The following is a 25,750-nucleotide window of genomic DNA, read 5'->3' as shown; positions in this document are numbered from 1 at the left end:
AAGGTCAAGCATAACTATAAAACACTGATTGTACATCACCTAGGTAAGTCTGAACCAAGTAACTTTTGCATTAAGCAATCATCAAATTAGATTTTTTTTTTCGCCTGAGACAAAGTCTCAAGGGACCTATTATATATTCTGCAGAAACCTTCAATGACCAGTGTTCAACCAAAACTTTGAATCATATGGTCCCCACCCCCTAGGGGCCAGAAGAGTGGGGCAAAAACTAGTATAAAATTGACTGATATTTCAAAAATCTTCTTCTGTAGACCCAGATATGGAAGAATAAAATACTCTTCATAGATAGAATGGTCTTAAAGGTGCTTTAACAAAATTGTGAATTTAATGACCCTGGGGTCTTGCATTTCCTCCTGTGGAGGGGATAGAATTTGTAATAGTTTATATAGGAAATCACTTTTTTGGGCATTACTTGTTGATTTGCTATTTGAAATGATTCAAACTTGTTTAGAATTACCTGTACAAGATGGCAGTTTTTATGGTATGCACATATTGGCCCTGACTGACTCCCATGCATGGCCAAAATGGGTCAAACTAACTGAAATTTCAAAAATCTTCTCAAGATCCAGGCATGGTTGAATCAAAAACTCTTTATAGATTGAAAGGTCTTAAAGTGTTTTATCAAATTGTGAATTTCATGCGGTCTCATGTTTTCCCCTGGGGAGGGAGTAAATTTTACTATAGGGAAATCATATTTTTGATATCATTTGTTGAATTGCAATGATTGGAAATGATTTTATACCTGGTTTGAATTATCAGTATGGATTGACGGTTTGACCGCATGCATACACTACCCTATTTGAACTGCTCCAATAAGCGCACACTCAATTTTTTCAGGAAAAGAGAAGTGATGATCGGCTAATTGAAATGAATTGAAAAAGTTTTTTACCCCACTGATCTGCCAATATCATCTTCATTCTTTTAACCAAAGACTCACTGGATGGGTTTTGCTACATAAAGATATGTAAATGTAAAAAGTTTTTTTCCACTCAGATTTTTCGCAAGGAAACTTTTCACTATACACATTGTTCTTATTAGAGTGAATATGGTAGTCCTTCAAAAAAGTATATAGTATGGAATGATATATGAGAAAGGGTTTTAAATTATGGTACCATCTGTCGCTAATGTGAAATGATCGATTGTCATGCTGCCGTGTCCAGGCTATGCCATTTCATTGTGATGGCACTGTAAATGACCTTTGACCCTGATGAGTGACCCTACCATCCATGGACATAACCTTTACATGACCTGAGTTGTTGACAAGACTAAAAAATAAGCAAGCAATAATTAAAGAAATTGTAAAGATGACTTGAAACTAAAAACAAATAAAATCAATCTTGTGTCTCCTTTTCTAGGTCTCCATAGGCTATCTACCAAACAAGAGGGTGCTTGGACTTAGTAAATTAGCAAGGTAAGATATTTCAGCTTGGTTATTTTTATCTTCCATTTATTTTTTAGCTCTCTCTGGAATTGTGGGATGGACTACATATCTGCATTCGGTTCATATGTGCTTCTGTTTTTCAATCCTTCTGCATTTTATCTTGTCCAGGCTCTAACTCCTACACTAATTGTCGATCACTGGAACTTTTATACTTTGGGCCTGGGCTCACCTAGATGAGGCGATGTGTCATGTATCAAAAATAGGTCACTCTGACCTACATTTTGACCTACATCATAGAAAAAAAGGTTGTTCTGGCTCCATTTTCTACAATACTTGTCACTGAAATTTTCTTCTTGGGGTATGTTTTCACATAGATGAGGCAATTTGTCATGTAACAAAAGTAGGTCACTGACCTACATTCTGACCTTTGACCTATATCACAGTAAAACATTTGTCCATTCTTGGCATTTTACTTCACATTTTGAGAGGGACTGTAATTTGCCAAATTGTCGTAGTTTTGATTAGTTCCCAGGGATATGGCCCAATTTGGAAGCCATGCCAGTCCTTTGACAAGTTTGTCCCTATTTATAAACCGTAAATATGAAAATATTGGTTCAAAGTACTCCACCTTGTAAATGTCAACCAAGTGTATCAATATTTGTGAAGCCAAATCAGAATGACGCCATGTGAAACACAGGAACCAGGAAATAATTGTATCACTTGTATTGTGTGTCGGGTACTCTGACACTGATACTGCATTGATTTCCTTCGAGTGATGACGACACTATTGAACAGGCCCGGAACCAGTGTAGTGGGTGTTAATGAAGATGATCGCTTTTGTAGTCATTGTCGGACATCTAAATGCCCTACATTAACGTCGCTCATGCTAAAATGTTTTGTTTGGTAATATCCGTCAAGGTTCTAACTTACCAATTTACTGGTTCTGATGCTGTACACATAGGTATTACAACAGGACGGTGAGTGTAGAGAGCATGGATGACGTAAAAACTACATGGCCTTTTGGTTATTTATACAAAGACCTTTTGCAATTAAACGAAACAAAATATTTAATGATTCCGCCCACTAAGCGTATTTTAAAAGCCGATACTTGAAAATGCATGTAATTGATTTTTAGCTAAAAGAATAGGAGGGGCTTAAGTAGTCACCCTTGCGTTGGCGTCAGAGTCTGTATCGGCAACTTCCCACCTAAAATTTCATATACTTTTTAGCAAGCTTACTCAAGAACTAGCTGCATCACCATGATGATGAGGTTATTGATTTATAAATACTTAAAGTATTAAGTATAAAATCTTAACAATATGTTGAATAATATATTTTTTATCTATGGGGCCCAAAGGGGGTTTAAAATATGTCATTAATTATTAGGTGGCAAGTCGTGCTGTTCTCAATCAGCACTTGTTTCAGTTGTGATGTAAGTTTGATGAATTACTAAAATCTGTCACTTTTTCCTCTTGTTTATGTAGTATGATGCTTAGGCTTAAGGAACTTCTTTCATATCAATGTAGAGAAAACTAGTGTGTATTTTACTATTCCTCCTTAGAAGACTTATGAGTGTCTCTTAGGTTCCTGAACCGGCAGAACGGTGGTTAATACTCACAGGTGTGAAAAAGCACACCTTCACAGTTCGAAATTCAGGATGTAAGATCAAGGTTAAGAGATTGCGTGGAGCAAGTTCCAATCCAGGGAAATAACTCACTAATTTTTACTGCAATATGTAACATTGGACATATTCACATTTTGAAGAAAATTGGTGAACTGGTTCTTTGTAATGCTTAAAATGTACATCTTCATGAAGTTAACAAGATGAAGTCTAACACTCAAATTCATAGCCGGAAAATCTGATGACTTGACGGGTACGATAAGGGAGAAATTAAGTATCAGCCATGACCGACCAAAAGGAAATCGTGATTATATATTGTCAAATTAACAGCCAGGGTTATTTAAGGAAATGCCAGGTTTTTGAGGTGGAGGAAAGCCAGATTACCCGGAGAATAACCACTGGCCTACAGTCAGTACTTGGCAACTGCCCCACGTGGGTTTCGAACTCACGACCCAGAAGTAGAGGGCTAGTGATAACCACTCGGCCACTTTGGCCCCTTACCTCAGTATAATTAAAATAGATTTAACATGTGCACAAGTTATAAGATAGGTCACATAGTTTATTAAATAGTTATATCATACTCAAGCATGAAGTAGTCCAGGGGCCATATACATTATCTAATATAGTACAAATATCAAAAGTCAGGGAATAAGGAAAATGTTCAGAGGCAGTGAAATTATTCTGATAAGGACACATACATCAAAGGATTTAGAATAAAAAAATATAGGTCAGTGACTTCTTTTCTACATATATAAATATAAATCAGATTTTGAATCTTTGTATAATGCAAGGTTCATGAAAATAGGTTAAGTAGTTTGATAAAATGACAATATTGGTGATGTGAACTAGTTATTGTATGGTTAGTGATTATAAAAAAAATGCTTTTCAGGGCGCTATTGAAATCTAGAATTACGTACACCATCATTAATATGTATGGTACTATACTATACTTATACTGTATATGCCATTGACATCTCATTGAAAAAATGTTCCCTGTAATTTTTTTTTTTTTCTTTTGTGATATTACATAGGTATAGGTCTGAGTTGTAATGCTATTTGACCTTTATTTTTTAATTTTCTCTTTTTAGAATATCAAATTTGCTGTTTTCTCATAACTTGTTGTTGAAATATGTCCTTTTATTCATCATGTTACTGCTGACGTCTTCTCATTAATTGCTCTAATTATCTATCAATTTCACGAAATTTTATTGCAAAAATATTTCAAAAAGAACAATTAGATTAAGTAATCTTATTAAGGTTGATTTGTTATGAGCGGGTACCCTGGTTCTGTGGACCTCTCATTTCAGTTGGTCAAAGTGTATAGTCATACTGGTACTAATTTCTCATAGTAAAAAGTGAAAGAGTGATCCGAGCGTAAACTTGATGACGTCGTGTATCGATTCCTGAGGTCGGCTACATGTTTTATGATCCTGCCATGTCGGCTATGGATAATAAAGTTGTCTTTATTGCAATACACACAAATCAGTTGAAGGTATATTGAATGGCTCGTTATTAGTCTGATCACTGGGAACGTTACCCTAACAACTTTTAATAAATCATCATTAAGCTGCTTGGAAACCCATTTCCTTTCAGTAGCAGACTTGCTCTATTTTGGTCGTAAAATCAAAGTGAGTGTGTTAGGTGAACGTGGTATTAAAAATAAAGTGTTTGTTCGGCTAATCCATAGAGTGGGCTATTTTTGATACTGTTTATTTTACTCTAACTATCAGAAACAGATTAATGATGACAACAAAATTATGAAGACTTGGGTTAAATCATTATCAATTGTTCATTTCACCTCCTCTATAGTACATCGTGTTGGTTTACCTTTTGTGAAGGCTACATGGTTTCAGTGTACAATGGAAAACCGTTGTCAATAAGCTTGATATTTCTAGTCTAGAAAACTCAATTTTCTCTCAAATTACAAATTACAATGATACATGTACTGTTAATTAAGAACAGGTGTCTTCTATTGATCAGGAATTTCATTTTAATTGATTATTTATTAATTTATTTATTTGCAAATATTTATTTATTTATTTGTTTATTTATTTATTTAGTACATGTACACATAATTAGGAACAGGTGCCTTCTACAGATCAGATAGTTTATCTAATTTTTTTTTTTTGTAAGTATTTATTAATTTATATGCTTTTTTTATAAATTTTATTTATTTCTCTATATTTTATCTATATTTTTATTTACGGTATACATCATTGGGAACAGGTGTCTTTTATTGATCAGAATTTTTTTTTTTTTTTTTTTTATTTAAATACTATATGGGTATATATACATATGTATATTCATACAAATACATGTAAACATGTTACAGTAGGTGTTACACTGTTTGAATTAGATGTTTAGATATTGTAGTGGAAATCTAACTCCTAATTAGTCTAATGCTACCATTCACATATAGCACTATAAAATAATATTGACTATCAAACTGTATCAATTTTATTTCTCATACCCAGGTGAGTAAGGTAAAAAGGCACATTTTATACACATAGCTCCTTCAACATGTGTCGGGGAAACATTCTGTTCATATTTCATCAATTGTACATGTAGTTCACGAAATAAACTTTCAACATTTTAGTATTTATTTTTATCAAACCTGGCAACATTGGTACTTACCTGAGATAGGAATCTGTTTTTGAACTTGACAAGTTAGACTTATCACCGCTGGAAGCTGAGGGGTGGAACTTAAAATGAAACACTGTAGCTGCAGTACAATTCAACTTAAGTGAATGTCTGTAAATTTCATCTATTATTATGTCATCCATCTTCTGTATGTGACCACATTATGTGTCATCCATCTTCTGTATGTGATCACATTACGTGTCATCCATCTTCTGTATGTGATCACATTATGTGTCATCCATCTTCTGTATGTGATCACATTACGTGTCATCCATCTTCTGTATGTGATCACATTATGTGTCATCCATCTTCTGTATGTGATCACATAACGTGTCATCCATCTTCTGTATGTAATCACATTACATGTCATCCATCTTCTGTATGTGATCATATTATGTGTCATCCATCTTCTGTATGAACACATTACGTGTCATCCATCTTCTGTATGTGATCACATAATGTGTCATCCATCATCTGTATGTGATCACATAACATGTCATCCATCTTCTGTATGTGATCATATTATGTGTCATCCATCTTCTGTATGATCACATTACGTGTCATCCATCTTCTGTATGTGACCACATTATGTGTCATCCATCTTCTGTATGTGATCACATTACATGTCATACATCTTCTGTATGTGACCACATTACATGTCATACATCTTCTGTATGTGATCACATTATGTGTCATCCATCTTCTGTATGTGATCACATTACGTGTCATCCATCTTCTGTATGTGATCACATTACGTGTCATCCATCTTCTGTATGTGATCACATTACCTGTCATCCATCTTCTGTATGTGATCACATTACGTGTCATCCATCTTCTGTATGTGATCACATTATGTGTCATCCATCTTCTGTATGTGATCACATTACATGTCATCCATCTTCTGTATGTGATCACATTACGTGTCATCCATCTTCTGTATGTGATCACATTACGTGTCATCCATCTTCTGTATGTGATCACATTACATGTCATCCATCTTCTGTATGTGATCACATTACGTGTCATCCATCTTCTGTATGTGATCACATAACATGTCATCCATCTTCTGTATGTGATCACATTACATGTCATCCATCTTCTGTATGATCACATTACGTGTCATCCATCTTCTCTATGTGACCACATTATGTGTCATCCATCTTCTCTATGTGACCACATTATGTGTCATCCATCTTCTCTATGTGATCACATAACGTGTCATCCATCTTCTGTATGTGATCACATTATGTGTCATCCATCTAATGTATGTGACCACATTAAGTGTCATCCATCTTCTGTATGTGACCACATTATGTGTCATCCATCTTCTGTATGTGATCACATTACGTGTCATCCATCTTCTGTATGTGATCACATTATGTGTCATCCATCTTCTGTATGTGATCACATTACGTGTCATCCATCTTCTGTATGTGATCACATTATGTGTCATCCATCTTCTGTATGTGATCACATAACGTGTCATCCATCTTCTGTATGTGATCACATTACATGTCATCCATCTTCTGTATGTGATCATATTATGTGTCATCCATCTTCTGTATGATCACATTACGTGTCATCCATCTTCTGTATGTGATCACATAATGTGTCATCCATCATCTGTATGTGATCACATAACATGTCATCCATCTTCTGTATGTGATCATATTATGTGTCATCCATCTTCTGTATGATCACATTACGTGTCATCCATCTTCTGTATGTGACCACATTATGTGTCATCCATCTTCTCTATGTGACCACATTATGTGTCATCCATCTTCTCTATGTGACCACATTATGTGTCATCCATCTTCTGTATGTGATCACATTACATGTCATCCATCTTCTGTATGTGACCACATTAAGTGTCATCCATCTTCTGTATGTGATCACATTACATGTCATCCATCTTCTGTATGTGATCACACGTGTCATCCATCTTCTGTATGTGATCACATAACGTGTCATCCATCTTCTGTATGTGATCACATTATGTGTCATCCATCTTCTGTATGTGATCACATTACATGTCATCCATCTTCTGTATGTGACCACATTAAGTGTCATCCATCTTCTGTATGTGATCACATTACATGTCATCCATCTTCTGTATGTGATCACACGTGTCATCCATCTTCTGTATGTGATCACACGTGTCATCCATCTTCTGTATGTGATCACATAACGTGTCATCCATCTTCTGTATGTGATCACATTATGTGTCATCCATCTTCTGTATGTGATCACATAACATGTCATCCATCTTCTGTATGTGATCACATTATGTGTCATCCATCTTCTGTATGTGACCACATTAAGTGTCATCCATCTTCTGTATGTGATCACATTATGTGTCATCCATCTTCTGTATGTGATCACATTACGTGTCATCCATCTTCTGTATGTGATCACATTACATGTCATCCATCTTCTGTATGTGATCACATTACTTGTCATCCATCTTCTGTATGTGATCACATTACGTGTCATCCATCTTCTGTATGTGATCACATTATGTGTCATCCATCTTCTGTATGTGATCACATTACGTGTCATCCATCTTCTGTATGTGATCACATTACGTGTCATCCATCTTCTGTATGTGATCACATTATGTGTCATCCATCTTCTGTATGTGATCACATTACGTGTCATCCATCTTCTGTATGTGATCACATTACATGTCATCCATCTTCTGTATGTGATCACATTATGTGTCATCCATCTTCTGTATGATCACATTACATGTCATCCATCTTCTGTATGATCACATTACATGTCATCCATCTTCTGTATGTGATCACATTACATGTCATCCATCTTCTGTATGTGATCACATTATGTGTCATCCATCTTCTGTATGTGATCACATTACATGTCATCCATCTTCTGTATGTGATCACATTATGTGTCATCCATCTTCTCTATGTGACCACATTATGTGTCATCCATTTTCTGTATGTGATCACATTACATGTCATCCATCTTCTGTATGTGATCACATTATGTGTCATCCATCTTCTGTATGTGATCACATTATGTGTCATCCATCTTCTGTATGTGATCACATTACGTGTCATCCATCTTCTGTATGTGATCACATTACATGTCATCCATCTTCTGTATGTGATCACATTACGTGTCATCCATCTTCTGTATGTGATCACATTACGTGTCATCCATCTTCTGTATGTGATCACATTATGTGTCATCCATCTTCTGTATGTGATCACATTACGTGTCATCCATCTTCTGTATGTGATCACATTACGTGTCATCCATCTTCTGTATGTGATCACATTACATGTCATCCATCTTCTGTATGTGATCACATACGTGTCATCCATCTTCTGTATGTGATCACATTATGTGTCATCCATCTTCTGTATGTGATCACATTACGTGTCATCCATCTTCTGTATGTGATCACATTACATGTCATCCATCTTCTGTATGTGATCACATTACAGGTCATCCATCTTCTGTATGTGATCACATTACGTGTCATCCATCTTCTGTATGTGATCACATTAATGTCATCCATCTTCTGTATGTGATCACATTACGTGTCATCCATCTTCTGTATGTGATCACATTACGTGTCATCCATCTTCTGTATGTGATCACATTACGTGTCATCCATCTTCTGTATGTGATCACATTACATGTCATCCATCTTCTGTATGTGATCACATTATGTGTCATCCATCTTCTGTATGTGATCACATTATGTGTCATCCATCTTCTGTATGTGATCACATTACATGTCATCCATCTTCTGTATGTGATCACATTACATGTCATCCATCTTCTGTATGTGATCACATTATGTGTCATCCATCTTCTGTATGTGATCACATTACATGTCATCCATCTTCTGTATGTGATCACATTACATGTCATCCATCTTCTGTATGTGATCACATTACATGTCATCCATCTTCTGTATGTGATCACATTACATGTCATCCATCTTCTGTATGTGATCACATTACATGTCATCCATCTTCTGTATGTGATCACATTATGTGTCATCCATCTTCTGTATGTGATCACATTATGTGTCATCCATCTTCTGTATGTGATCACATTACAGAAGTATGTGATCACATTACAGTGTCATCCATCTTCTGTATGTGATCACATTATGTGTCATCCATCTTCTGTATGTGATCACATTATGTGTCATCCATCTTCTGTATGTGATCACATTACGTGTCATCCATCTTCTGTATGTGATCACATTACATGTCATCCATCTTCTGTATGTGATCACATTACGTGTCATCCATCTTCTGTATGTGATCACATTATCTGTCATCCATCTTCTGTATGTGATCACATTACGTGTCATCCATCTTCTGTATGTGACCACATTAGATGTCATCAATCTTCTGTATGTGATCACATTACGTGTCATCCATCTTCTGTATGTGATCACATTACGTGTCATCCATCTTCTGTATGTGATCACATTACGTGTCATCCATCTTCTGTATGTTATCACATTACGTGTCATCCATCTTCTGTATGTGATCACATTACATGTCATCCATCTTCTGTATGTGATCACATTAAGTGTCATCCATCTTCTGTATGTGATCACATTACATGTCATCCATCTTCTCTATGTGACCACATTATGTGTCATCCATCTTCTGTATGTGATCACATTACATATCATCCATCTTCTGTATGTGATCACACGTGTCATCCATCTTCTGTATGTGATCACATTATGTGTCATCCATCTTCTGTATGATCACATTATGTGTCATCCATCTTCTGTATGTGATCACATTATGTGTCATCCATCTTCTGTATGTGATCACATTACATGTCATCCATCTTCTGTATGTGATCACATTATGTGTCATCCATCTTCTGTATGTGATCACATTATGTGTCATCCATCTTCTGTATGTGATCACATTTTGTGTCATCCATCTTCTGTATGTGATCACATTACGTGTCATCCATTTTCTGTATGTTATCACATTACGTGTCATCAATCTTCTGCATGTGACCACATTATGTGTCATCCATCTTCTGTATGTGATCACATTACATGTCATCCATCTTCTGTATGTGATCACATTACGTGTCATCCATCTTCTGTATGTGATCACATTACATGTCATCCATCTTCTGTATGTGATCACATTACGTGTCATCCATCTTCTGTATGTGATCACATTACGTGTCATCCATCTTCTGTATGTGATCACATTACGTGTCATCCATCTTCTGTATGTGATCACATTACGTGTCATCCATCTTCTGTATGTGACCACATTAGATGTCATCAATCTTCTGTATGTGATCACATTACGTGTCATCCATCTTCTGTATGTGATCACATTACGTGTCATCCATCTTCTGTATGTGATCACATTACGTGTCATCCATCTTCTGTATGTTATCACATTACGTGTCATCCATCTTCTGTATGTGATCACATTACATGTCATCCATCTTCTGTATGTGATCACATTAAGTGTCATCCATCTTCTGTATGTGATCACATTACATGTCATCCATCTTCTCTATGTGACCACATTATGTGTCATCCATCTTCTGTATGTGATCACATTACATATCATCCATCTTCTGTATGTGATCACACGTGTCATCCATCTTCTGTATGTGATCACAAGTTCTAAATGTGGCAGCATTTATGCAGGGACTTATTGAAAATAAGTTTATGGTTGCCAGCTTCTAGTTTTATGTACTAAGGGAATTTTCATATTGTTAGAAAAGCATATTGGAAGCTGCTAAGGGAGCACACGTTTCAATCCCTGTTGGAAGCACAAAATATTTCTTCTTTTTTTCTGTAATACATGCATGCACCATGCTAAAGAAGCAGGGGAGTTTTATATTTTTTCACAGTAAATCACAATATTTAATGCCAATCCACTCACCAATCATCAGCTTAAATGTTCATCCATGGATAACCATGCCAGTGTCTAGAATACGGAAATATTCCTCAGCTGAGTTAAAATGGACGTATTTCTAATCAATAGTCAGATTTTTGTACTCAGAAATCTGTTTTCCTATACATATATGCTAATATGTATTCATGAACTCCTCGTAAATTTGAAAGGCCCGAATATTATATTTTGTCAGTTATGTCCTAACAACCACCCAGGCCTTGGGACAATCTATGGAACCATTATTGCAATGGGACTTTGAAACACTGGACTCAAGTAATAATCCAGATTTCTAATGATCATGTTGTAAATAATCATGTTTTAAATACTTTTGATTTCTCTAGTTAATGGCAACGGAAATTAATGAAAATATTATAAAAAGGAACTTTAAGCCAATATCTTCCAGCATGCAAAGTTTTGCTAAAATCGGCTTATCAATAAATTCAGGAAAATTCATTGAAAAAAAAATTATACCCCATGAGGATTTATAGTAGAATTGGATTTTGCGATCTCACTTTCGGCCTCCTACTGTTTATGATATGGTATACATGTTTATGGGGTGGTTTAACAGTGAACATGATCTCTACTATATCTCTCTTGTATTAACGGCATTGCTGTTACAAGTCATGTTTGGAGTATTTGGTGAATGCTTTTGTGTGCATCATAACACAGCAATTACTCTTCAAGTGAATCTATTAGAAACAAGATTGATGGCATGTTTCCTTATTTAGACAATCGATAACTTGATACAGACTCTGAATGATAATTGCATCGGTTACTCCATCTCGTTTACTGGTCGGGATATCAACAGCTAGCTTTCACAGGTACTCAATACATTTGATAAGAAAATGGATTCATGCGTCAAAGAGCAACACAAAAAGGTTAAAATGCTATACTTCAATGACATGAAGCAATATACTAATGCCGGGATGTACCAGAAGATATATATCTAAGGAATGTATTCCGAAATAAAATTATACCTTCATCAAATTAAGTGATACAATGGATTAATTATGCTAAAACAAAAGGATTCCTACAGATTATACCTATAATGTCAGTATGTCAAAAACTGTATCCTACCTCAGTTACAAGTGACATTGATGTATCTAACCTCAGTTACAAGTGACATTGATGTATCTAATCGCAGTTATACGTAAAATTAATGTATCTAACCTCATGCAGTTATAAGTAACATTGATTTATCTAACCTCAGTTACAAGTAACATTGATGTATCTAACCTTGGTTATAAGTAACATTGATATATCCAACCTCAGTTATAAGTAACATTGATTTATCTAACCTCAGTTATAAGTTACATTGATGTATCTAACCTTGGTTATAAGTAACATTGATTTATCTAACCTCAGTTATAAGTAACATTGATGTATCTAACCTCAGTTAAAAGTAACATTGATGTATCTAACCTTGGTTATAAGTAACATTGATTTATCTAACCTCGGTTATAAGTAACATTGATGTATCTAACCTCAGTTATAAGTAACATTGATTTATCCAACCTCGGTTATAAGTAACATTGATGTATCTAACCTCAGTTATAAGTAACATTGATGTATCTAACCTCAGTTAAAAGTAACATTGATTATAAGTTACATTGATGTATCTAACTTCAGTTATAAGTAACATTGATGTATTTAACCTCAGTTATAAGTAACATTGATTTATCCAACCTCGGTTATAAGTAACATTGATGTATCTAACCTCAGTTATAAGTAACATTGATTTATCCAACCTCGGTTATAAGTAACATTGATGTATCTAACCTCAGTTATAAGTTACATTGATGTATCTAACCTTGGTTATAAGTAACATTGATATATCCAACCTCGGTTATAAGTAACATTGATGTATCCAACCTCGGTTATAAGTAACATTGATGTATCTAACCTCAGTTATAAGTAACATTGATGTATCTAACCTCAGTTATAAGTAACATTGATGTATCTAACCTCAGTTACAAGTAATATTGATTATAAGTAACATTGATGTATCTAACCTCAGTTATAAGTAACATTGATGTATCTATGTATCTAACCTCAGTTATAAGTAACATTGATGCATCTAACCTCAGTTATAAGTAACATTGATGTATCTAACCTCAGTTAAAAGTAACATTGATTATAAGTAACATTGATGTATCTAACCCCGGTTATAAGTAACATTGATGTATCTAACCTTGGTTATAAGTAACATTGATTTATCTAACCACAGTTATAAGTAACATTGATGTATCTAACATCAGTTATAAGTAACATTGATTTATCTTACCCCGGTTATAAGTAACATTGATGTATCTAACCTTGGTTATAAGTAACATTGATTTATCTAACCACAGTTATAAGTAACATTGATGTATCTAACATCAGTTATAAGTAACATTGATTTATCTAACCTCAGTTATAAGTAACATTGATGTATCTAACCTCAGTTATAAGTAACACTGATGTATCCAACCTCGGTTATAAGTAACATTGATGTATCTAACCTCGGTTATAAGTAACATTGATATATCTAACCTCAGTTATAAGTAACATTGATGTATCTAACCACAGTTATCAGTAACATTGATGTATCTAACCTCAGTTATAAGTAACACTGATGTATCTAACCTCAGTTATAAGTAACATTGATGTAACTAGCCTCAGTTATAAGTAACATTGATGTATCTAACCAGTTATAAGTAACATTGATGTATCTAACCTCGGTTATAAGTAACACTGATGTATCTAACCTCAGTTATAAGTAACATTGATTTATCTAACCACAGTTATCAGTAACATTGATGTATCTAACCTCAGTTATAAGTTACATTGATGTATCTAACCACAGTTATCAGTAACATTGATGTATCTAACCTCAGTTATAAGTTACATTGATGTATCTAACCTTGGTTATAAGTAACATTGATATATCCAACCTCGGTTATAAGTAACATTGATGTATCTAACCTCGGTTATAAGTAACATTGATGTATTTAACCTCAGTTATAAGTAACATTGATGTATCTAACCACAGTTATAAGTAACATTGATGTATCTAACCACAGTTATAAGTAACATTGATGTATCTAACCACAGCTATCAGTAACATTGATGTATCTAACCACAGTTATCAGTAACATTGATGTATCTAACCTCAGTTATAAGTAACATTGATGTATCTAACCTCAGTTATAAGTTACATTGATGTATCTAACCTTGGTTATAAGTAACATTGATATATCCAACCTCGGTTATAAGTAACATTGATGTATCCAACCTCGGTTATAAGTAACATTGATGTATCTAACCTTGGTTATAAGTAACATTGATGTATCTAACCTCGGTTATAAGTAACATTGATGTATTTAACCTCAGTTATAAGTAACATTGATGTATCTAACCAGTTATAAGTAACATTGATGTATCTAACCTCAGTTATAAGTTACATTGATGTATCTAACCTCAGTTATAAGTAACATTGATGTATCTAACCTCAGTTATAAGTAACATTGATGTATCTAACCTCAGTTATAAGTAACATTGATGTATCTAACCTCAGTTATAAGTAACACACTGTTAACATTAAAATGATAAACATGTGTATCATAGCAACAGTATACAAAATATGTAATACAACTGTACTAAGTACACATTATACTTGAACGACACTATATTGCTATACTAAGATAGACATATGCAAATTCTTTGGAATCAGAACAACATTTGTTCTAGGATGAAATCTTGTACTTAACTGTTGTAGCCATAATGAGTTAACTATCAATATTCCTTAACTCATTTTTTTTCATTGAAAAGCATTACAGAATTTAAGGAAGGTTCCTTAAGTAAAAAATTTTCTGAAATTTCATAAAATTGTGGAAAATTAGAGCACACATCAAATTACTGTATATACTTTCAGTATAAAAGTGTGTGTCATTGTAACACAGAAAATGTGGTGTTCTTATATCTGTAGGCTTAATTTATAGGCTTTTCATTATTCCATTATTTGTAGACTGAATTAATTGGCCTTTTACTAGACTGAATTAATTGGCATTTCACAAGACTAAATTAATTGGCATTTCACAAGACTAAATTAATTGGCATTTCACTATTCCGTTATATGTAGACTAGACTGAATTTTGTAGACTGAATTAATTGGTCTTTCACTAGTCCATTATTTGTAGACTGAACTAATTTTCATTTCCCTTTTCTATTGTTAGTTTTTATTATAGATTGAAGAAACAAAAAACACAGTGACAACCTATACATTGCTTTGAGCTTTCTGTATATAGAGCACACAGTGTGTTCACCAAACATTACACAAGAACCCTAGAAATCTATTCAGTTTAGGATATTTTCAAAATCGGATCAGTTTTCAAAAAAAATAAATTAGATGGCAGATAGGCTTAATCTGATAGTAAGGTTCAGGAAATGCATTGTAGACAAAAACGTTTCCTCACTCTTGTTTAATACACATCCGTAAATTACTACTTCCATAACAGTGAATTCAGACAATTGAATTCTATTTTTAGGAAGTTATTACTAAATGCGTACACACAGAAAATGGACCCATTGGAGGGTAGCGTATGCCCAAGGCTCCACTCTTGATTAATAGCCTTACAGTACTAGATACAACCCTACAGTAGGACGGCTTAATGTGACAAATTCCTCGATACCAACTTCATCATGTTTCATCTGTCTGGAAAAACGTTTCCAAATAAATTAATTTAATAACATTTCAGTTTTTTTCATCAGTTTCGGAGGAGTAGAGCTTGACATGAAGATTTCTATTGTAACAGGATGAAATTCGCTGATACACACGCAATCACATAGAAAGATTAACGATCCGAAGTTTTTCCACAAAGGCTTTTCGGTGTTTTTATTACTCGGCAGTAATGCAGTATTATTGTTTTTGTTAATGAAATTGTGTCTTGTTGGCCGATCAGATAGATTAATAAATGACTGATGTATTGATATGCTGTTTATAACTCCTGAATATCATCAAAGTTTGGAAAGGTTAAAGGTCAAGTTGTTTATTAAAGTAATTATCTACTTAACATGAAGTTTATCTTCTCTCCCTATGTATCAGGGAGTAGAATATTTTGGAGGCTCAGTTCTTTAACTCATATCGTTGGATATAAAACATTAAATGGCTATGGTATATCATGATGGTAGATGTTCAACCATATGATGATATTGTACTTACATGTATTGTTTTAATGGTCATTTGTTCAGAAAAATCAAAATCACCAAGATTGCCAATCTTATGAAAATGAGATTATAAAACAAGTTGTTCTATAGGAAAGAACAGATTTTTTTTTTTATTTAAAAGAATTTAAAAAAAACAACAAATTTCTAGTCCCTTTTATGATGTATCAGTACTTGTCAGATCATGCAAAATTATGTAACTGCTATGATTCACACCAGACAGTCAAGCTTTGTGATAGTGAAAATAACCAGTACATCAGTTACGACTGAAAATAGATGTTTTATTAAATGACAATAAAGTATAAATTACATGTTACTATTCCTGTAATATCAAGCACCCTCCTAAAATATCTAACATAATTTGACTTGTATAAACAGATATAAATCGATGTTAAACCTATATAAATATTGTAGGTGAGGGGACAAAAAACATTGCCACATTACACATTGGGCCCTTGACTTGATGGTACCTGTCTATCAATTGTTTCGATAAAGTGGAACAATGATGCAACCAGCATCCCGAGCTTTGTAAAATGATATCATTTATATCGCAGTGTATCCCCATAAACCATCGAGACTCTGCAATGTCAAAGTGACAATGCAGTCTCATTGGTTTCCCATGACGATACCAGATATGTATAAAGTCATGCCAAAGTTGGCCTGATTTGTGTATATGAACAAAAATTATAAAAGGAGCTCTTTGTAGATAGATAGCACTGTTTGTTATCTGCAATTCTCAATTTTGTTTTCAAACAAAAGGAAATTGTCAGATTTGTATTAAAACAAACTAACCTAAGGCAGCTAGCATCTGATTACCGAATGGCTAATGATACTGGTGACAGTCAAGTACGATGCAGAGCTCAATCTCTGAGGGGCCGCAGTGGCCAATTGGTAAGGCGTCCCGACACTTTATCTCTAGCCCTCCACCTCTGGGTTGCAAGTTCGAAAACCAGGTACTCCGGTTTTCCACCACCTCCAAAACCAAGCATATCCTTAAACAACCCTAGCTGTTAATAGGACGTTAAACAAAATAAACCAAAAGCTGAATCTCATATGTTATAAGCTTGAGACCTACGTTATCACCATAACAAATTTTATTCAATCAGCATATCCATCATTTCATCAAAACTAATGAAAGCAACATTGTTTTAAAAAATTAGCAGCTGGATGCAGCCAAACCTTGAAATTGATCTCAGTATAACATAAACTTATATTTTTATATTTTTGAATTAATGTTTATTAATTTTTACTTCCAGGATTGTAGAAATCTACAGCAGAAGGTTACAGGGTGAGCATTTCAACACATACCAATCTATAAAATCAGTAATGTACTGGTCGTTTGATCCTTAATAGTTCAAATACAACTCATTTCTTTTAATTTGAGATGATAACATTTGTTTATTTAAAAACTTAGTAAACACACACATATATATATATAAGATCTTGCTGTTAGATTTTCTTTCATATAAATAAAACTAATGTTTCTATGTTAATTTTCCAGTGCAAGAACGTCTGACAAAGCAGATAGCTGTGGCCATCACAGAAGCGATACAGCCTTCCGGTGTAGGTGTGGTGATTGAAGCTACGTAAGTCCACCTTCCCTAGCTCTTCCTGTCCGTCCAAGGTCAAAAGTCATATCTTTCCACTTTCGAAATAAAAGGTTTCATCAATTTTAAAGGGTCAAGGTCACTTAAAATTTTCAAGTGTATTCACATGCAATCAAACTTCATTATCATATTAATTCTGATAACTTGAAGACCCTGTATAACTGGAAGTAAAAGTTTGGTCCCGACAGTGAAAATTCTGTATAAGAATATACTCAGTAACCTTGAATACTTGTGATAATGCAGACACATGTGTATTGTGATTATATGTGTCTTTCTTACAGGAACAAGTGTATTGTGATTATATCTGTGTTTTTCTTTCTAGACACATGTGTATGGTGATTATATATGTATTTTTGTTACAAACACACATGTATAGTGATTATATATGTATTTTTGTTACAGACACATGTGTATGGTGATGCGAGGGGTCCAGAAGCTGAACAGTAAGACAGTGACGAGTACAATGCTTGGTGTATTCCGGGAGGATCCTAAAACACGTGAGGAGTTCCTCACTCTTACATGTTCGGGCAGATAGATCACACACAGTAAGCATACTAGTCTACAGCTTACTAACACCAACTTACTAACATCATTCATAGAACATCAACTTCAGTTCACTGACACATGAATGCTATCAAAACACCACCATCACTACTACCGGTAGTCACCTCTTCTGTATTCAATTCACTGACACATGAATGCCATCAAAGCACTGCCATCACAACTTGTCACTACCGCTGTATTCATTCACTGACACATGAATGCCATCAAAACACCGCCATCACAACTTGTCACTACCGCTGTATTCATTCACTGACACATGAATGCCATCAAAACACCACCATCACTGATTGCCAGTACCTACTGTATTCATTTCACTGACACATGAATATTAATGCCATCAATTCACCACCATCACTGATTGCCACTACCTCTGTATTCAATTCACTGACACATGAACGCCATCAAAACACCACCATCACTACTAGTCATCTCTTCTGTATTCAATTCACTGACACATGAATACCATCAATTCATAACCATCACTGCTAGCCACTCCCTCTGTATTCAATTCACTGACACATGAATGCCATCAAAACACCACCATCACCGCTTGTCACTACCTACTGTATTCAATTCACTGACACATGAATGCCATCAAAACACCACCATCACCGCTTGTCACTACCTACTGTATTCAATTCACTGACACCTGAATGCCATCAATTCACCACCATCACTGATTGCCACTACCTCTGTATTCAATTCACTGACACATGAACGCCATCAAAACATTGCCATCAGTTCTACACCACCTCCATATCACAGTACCTATAAAAAACACCATCAGAGCATGGTCCCACACAAAAAGATTTCTATCTTGTTACTCTTCAGGACACAAGAAAGATATCTTTGTAGTGTACTCTGTACTTATATTTGTAAAAGAAAAACATTTTATTGTCTACACTACTCTTAAATTACCAATAATAGGAACAAACATGATAATTTAGAATTATTAGTTTGAAGTCAAAAAAACACATACAAATATTTAATGTAAAGTATTCACACAGCACATGATTTCTATCACTCTTACAATCTCGACTAAACTATGTTGCGAATTTCTCCGAAATATACACTCAAAGCTTAATTAGCAAGGACAGATTTTTCAATTAATCAGTTCTGCTAATGTTTACTGTCAGCTGTCATATTCATTTTAATCATTTTGCATGTGTAGTTTGAAACAGCAACATGTATTTGTTATACTATACCCAGCGCGGGTCATTAATTTCAAACTGGAGAATTTGATTTTCGTATTGAATATTCGGGAGTCTCCCGTCCAATCTTGACAGGTATGTTATAGTTCTGTCAATTTAGTTTCATAGACTTAGTTAGGCGTGAGACAGCTAGCATGGCATGGTTACATTAACTGAAGATAAATTTAAAGTGAGGTCATTCAACCGAGAGATTAACTGGGTCAGCCAAAAGACATTTTATCATTGTCTTGTACGAATGGTTTAACACAAAACTTAGTCAGCACTCTAGCGGCTTCATTCCTTGAGGCATTTTGATCAAACTTCCCGCAATGATAAAGGACCATAATATCTCGGCCAAGTTCGAGTTTCTCAATATTTGGGTCAAGGTCACTGTTACTAATTTTAGTGGTGGCCTGTAGGGGACATTACCCAGTATGCTTGTTTCATACAGTTTTTTTTTTAACATCAATGACTGTTCAAAATGCATAACAGTATATTTTTCATGTTAAATGTATGGCATATTTTTCATCTATATGAATGTTTAACCAATATTTGACAGAAAGGTACTTTTTTTTACAGGTGTATCCCTGCTGCGCCGGACACAGCTCTGACAAACTTTGAGACACTGACATGATAGCCCTGCCTGCCCTGTATTTCTGCCTGCCTGAGTTGTAAACAGAGAATTATACCATATTTATGTGTGAGAGGTTATAGAAAGGTTGTTTAAGATGGATGCCTGATTTACTTGTTGCTCGAGATGGAATTATTTGTGTGATTGTACTGTTGTTAGGATTGTTTTGAGAAGGAATGAGCATTGGATGGTGTCTAGTAGAATATATATACACCATTCTTGATGCTCCAGGGGTTACATTTACTTTCGCTCTCTGCACAGCAAAATTGAAGGCATACGACTAGACATTTGATTGGTGTCAGGAATAAAAACCTGACCAGTCGCTAAGCTAATGTGTTTCTTTTGAAGATTACAGAGAGAGACGAGCAAACTCAAAGCCAGTCAACTTGACAGTACAGCGACTACAACATTTTTTTTATACATCAAAGGATCGAAGTTGTCTTTTCATTTCATTAAAAGGATGACAGTGACTGAGTCTAAAATTTTGTTTAAAATGACCTATTCTAACGATACAGAGTGAAAGTGAATGTAACCCCTGGAGTATGGAGGATGATACTTGAATTCTTGTCTTAATAATTGATTTTATGACACATTCTGAAATGAAGTTATTTTTTAAAAATATCCCTTGAGTATAATTTCATTGTTGATAATTTACATGATACATGACCTTTGTTAAGTGAGTAAAGATGTATGATGTGATACATGTATTAAAAGAACTGAGTGAAATGTTCAAACTATCAAGGATGATAGTGTTATGTAATAGATTTAGACATTGAGGGTCACAATGAGGGATATGTACATACAGGGTTGTGGTTTTACCGTAATTATTAATTAACAGATTTAGCATCCACTATTACGGCCTTCAGCATCTCAACGGACCGCTTGGTTCTGTTGCTGTGTCCTAGAATTATGAACAGTGGCCACTACAATATATCATAATTCAGGTGTACAGTATATCAAATTAAGGTTGATCATGGACTTAGTATATACAGTGTATATATATGATCGTGGGTGGATTTTTGTTTTTCCTACCTGCTCCCTTTTATAACTTCATATATATACATGTATGACTGAGTGGTATGTAGATTTTAGGAAATCTGTCATTGAATATAAGCATTTTATTGAGTTTGTTTTAAAATTATAGTATGAGTACATTTACATTTATTTAAATGTTTTCTAGGTTAAAGGAGTATGTTTTCCTTTTATTTTTTTTTAGTATTAACAAAGTAATCTCCCCTGGATGATTTCTGTGATATTTTGATGCTCGCTGGTTTTATTGGTTATCAATATCTTAGTGATTAATGGGAAAAGAAGTAAAAAATCCCAGATTATTTTCTCCGTAGGACAGAAGACAGATACCATTATGATTAATATGTCCTTAAAATGCTAATTGACTCCCATGACAATGCCATTGTTATGTTGCATATTAATTGTTATGTAGCATATTGTTAAAAAGTGATAGATTTGTTACTGTAGTACCATTGTCCTTTAGCTCAGTTACGGTGACAATAGATTTTCATTTAGCTTTGTCTACATATGTAGTACAGAATAACACTGTAGGAGGTTTCGCCACTGAAAAAATGTTGATTCCTCAATATATCCAAACCACTTTTGGGTAACACATACAAGTTCAAAGTTCACGCAAATGTTCAAATATATGATTTTGTAAGAACAAGTAAATACATAATTTGGTGGACAAAACACGAGCTCGGATTATTGAAAGTTTAAATATGTGTCATTTGAATTGGTGGAATTGGAACATGTGGCATTTTACCTTACTATACATGTACACGTATATATTAGAAGCATGTAGCTAAATATCTTTCTGTTATCATGTTATGTCCATGAGAAGTTAAGTTTCAAATACAATCAAGGGAACCTTGAAATGGGATTTTTAGAGGTGGGAACATTTAAAAGCTTAAAAGATTTGGATTTTAGGACAGAAAGGTCAAGAAATACATTTGGAGATCAAGATTTTAGTCTCTTTTGTCATGATCCAAATGGTGTTTTGGGTTGTCTCCCTTTGAACAGTATACAAATATTGTGAGACCACAATGAGAAGTACTGTAAACATGGAAATTAATGTGATGGGAAAATTTACGCTAAAAATGGGAAGTTCATTCAGCCATGAAAACTCTCCCATGTGTTATTTTGTGAATTGTGGTACGTATTATGGAACAGGTGAAAAAGAAAAATTCGCAAAAATAACTCCCATGCGTATACATGTAGGTGACCTAACTGGCAGAAATAGTCATGTTTACAGTGATAAACAGTAGAGTTCTCTGTTGTTATTTTTTTCTCTGTCTGTCTTTAAGGAGTTCAAAGATTCCTGATTCCCAGTGAATTACATTGTATTTTAATTACAGTGTTGAGTCTAGTCATTAATCAAAAGGCATTCCAATTATTGTTAGGTAGACAATAAGTTCATGAATTTATTTTGTTTTGTTAATTTTTTTTTATATATATATATATATATATTTAATGTATGTATTGAGGAAGATATGTGTATTTTGTATAATTTTATTCTTGCCTATGTTTCTGTTGTAATGGTAACTTACAATATTACAATAATAGCATTCCAATATGTTCCATTTTGTAACTGTATGATTTTGAAAACATTTTGAGCATTCATGACTGTTAACCCGGTTCAAAAAGTACAAATGTACTTTAATCTAATCATGTTGTTGTGTTGAATATTTATTAATCTATACTTTTTTTTCTTTTTTTTTTTCCTTTTTTTTTTTTTCTTTTTTTTGTGAATAAAGATGTGAAAAAGGAAAGTCACAATACCCTGTATGTTGAATTTCTTAATAGAAATATTTAATAATTATACAGCGATACTTGATACAGCATTATTAAGTGAAGTTGCTTACATGTAAATTACAAGTTCTAAAGGTTGTAACAATTTATTGAAGATGAAATATTCCCTTTCTCCTTAATCATGACAATTACAATTACCTGGTACATTTTGTATTCATCATTTTAGTAAAAGTGGAAAGTATGAGGGTAACCTTACTAGCTCAGACTGGTTAAAATTTCCCTTTAAACTTTTAATAGCAGAGTGTCTGCTTGGAAAGCAAGAAGTCGCTAGTTCAAGCCCCAGCATGGTCTTGGATCAGGCCAAAGAGCCTGGGTTGTGGTTCTCTTTGGATGAAAGGCTTTGTATAGGAGGAAGTAGTGTAAACAGTTGACAGGATAAGGCCACCTTACTAGATTAGGCTAGTGGGAATTTCCCTGTAGTCCAATGATAGTATGTTTGTATATAGAGCAAGAGCTTCAGCGCCCAGCAGGGGCAGGATATTTCTCAATCACTCCTTTTTGTTACAGAATTGTTGATCAACTGTTAGCCCGAGTTTCCTCTGGCTCTGACACCTTGTCATTGTACCTGGCAAGAGAAATATCGTGCTAATCAACAGTAAGCTATCGGAGACTGAGAGGCTTCTTTACAGTCTATGTTTTGGTTGTCTTTGGGGGAAACGTCTGAAATAATAAGTTATGTAAAAGTTTTAAGAGAATACCCTGAATTTCCCTTTAGTCTAATGGTAGGATGTCCCCTTGGATAGTAAGAGTTTAAAAGTTAAAACCTTAGAACAGAAAGGTATTATTCTTTACTCCTTCCCTTTACAAAAGGATATGTACAGATATTATGTAGGTCATGCTGGTATATAAACCATTTACATGTATCTCGAGTCCATTAGATGTCGATTCTGGTTAATCATGGTCATATTGTTTTATTTGTTGTTTTAACTGGTATATTTATTGATGTATAAAATCTTATCATGAGATTATTTATACCAATATACATATTGTTGGAAGTTTTTTTAACATAGTCCGATTTTGAGATCAGGTGTTGTCCAAATAATCATTAATTTTTGGATTATTTTTATTTTAAATGAGACTTAAGTAATTTGATGATCTTTCATCATACCGTTGCAGTTTTGTGCTGAATATTCATTTTTCACAAATGGACCATGTTTTGGATGTTGAATTCTAAATTGTTGTATGAATAAGACTTCATGGACCAAGATTTTTTTAGTTTTTCAAAAATTCAAATGAGTACAAGACAAACATTATTACCTCCCATTAGTTGACAGTTATAGAGGTCATTTTTTTTAAGTTAAATCTTGAATAATCTCAGTCATGCAGGATTAACCGAGGAAATATCATATATTTGAAGATTTTTATAGTATAAGGCAAACATCTACGAGATTTCACTTCAAAACGGTTATATTATCATTGATGGAGTTTTAGGATTATTAATATGTGGACATGCACTGGGTTGGAAATTTGTGCCAATTCCTCTCTTAGACATTCTCTAGTACATTACATAAACCATCTAATTTCAAAATTGTACTTAAAATATTTATTTATATAGTTACTTTTTACAACCTATTTAGACCTAAAAAGACATTTTACACATTTAGTCAACTTTTTATGTATCGAGGATAATCTTTATATTTCATAGTATTTCGAACATCACAAACTCTAAATGCCATCAAAACCATTTTTGAAATCACAAAAAAATAAGGGGGAAGATTCGTGTATTAGCTCTTTGTCATGATCTGTCTAGCCATCTCATTATGACTTTTCGATGAATTCATGTTGGACAAGCAAGATTTATCTTCAGATATGTAGATAATTAATCTATTTTTTTTTTACCGTTAACTACATTTGTTACCTGTAGTACAGGTGTGAGTGACTGAAGTTGCTCTTGACCATATTTAGTTACCTGTGAATCGGTGTGAGCTAACAAAACAGGAGTGGAAGAAGGATGAAAGTGTTATATTTACTATTTAACTTTTGAGTATACAGCTGCTCATATCTAGAGAAATATAATTTTATGATATTTATGTTTGATATACTTTAATATATATATATATATGATATATGGTGGAGAAAATGAGGTACAGAATTAATTGTTATAAAATGTTTCGTGAAATACAGTGATTTAAACAAA

At 34.0% G+C, this 25,750-nt stretch overlaps 1 protein-coding gene across 2 annotated transcripts in view; it reads left to right on the top strand.

Annotated features, from left to right (window-relative positions):
- The window catches only part of LOC117323407 (GTP cyclohydrolase 1-like), a 52,247-nt gene extending 26,497 nt beyond the window's left edge, over positions 1 to 25,750 (top strand). Inside the window, exons 3-7 of one of the 2 annotated variants that reach the window (XM_033878609.1) lie at positions 1,374 to 1,429; positions 18,058 to 18,089; positions 18,303 to 18,387; positions 18,811 to 18,905; positions 20,742 to 25,750. In XM_033878609.1, the coding sequence (XP_033734500.1) occupies positions 1,374 to 1,429; positions 18,058 to 18,089; positions 18,303 to 18,387; positions 18,811 to 18,905; positions 20,742 to 20,773 (300 nt within the window). In that variant the 3' untranslated portion in view covers positions 20,774 to 25,750. Of the gene's footprint in view, positions 1 to 1,373; positions 1,430 to 18,057; positions 18,090 to 18,302; positions 18,388 to 18,810; positions 18,954 to 20,741 lie in introns of both variants that reach the window. The other variant, XM_033878608.1, reaches the window with a different exon arrangement.

The sequence above is a fragment of the Pecten maximus genome, chromosome 3 (genome assembly GCF_902652985.1).
Source record: "Pecten maximus chromosome 3, xPecMax1.1, whole genome shotgun sequence".
NCBI lineage: Eukaryota > Metazoa > Mollusca > Bivalvia > Pectinida > Pectinidae > Pecten > Pecten maximus.
The sequence above is the reverse complement of the archived record's forward strand: the minus strand, read 5'-3'. Positions and strand labels throughout refer to the sequence as shown.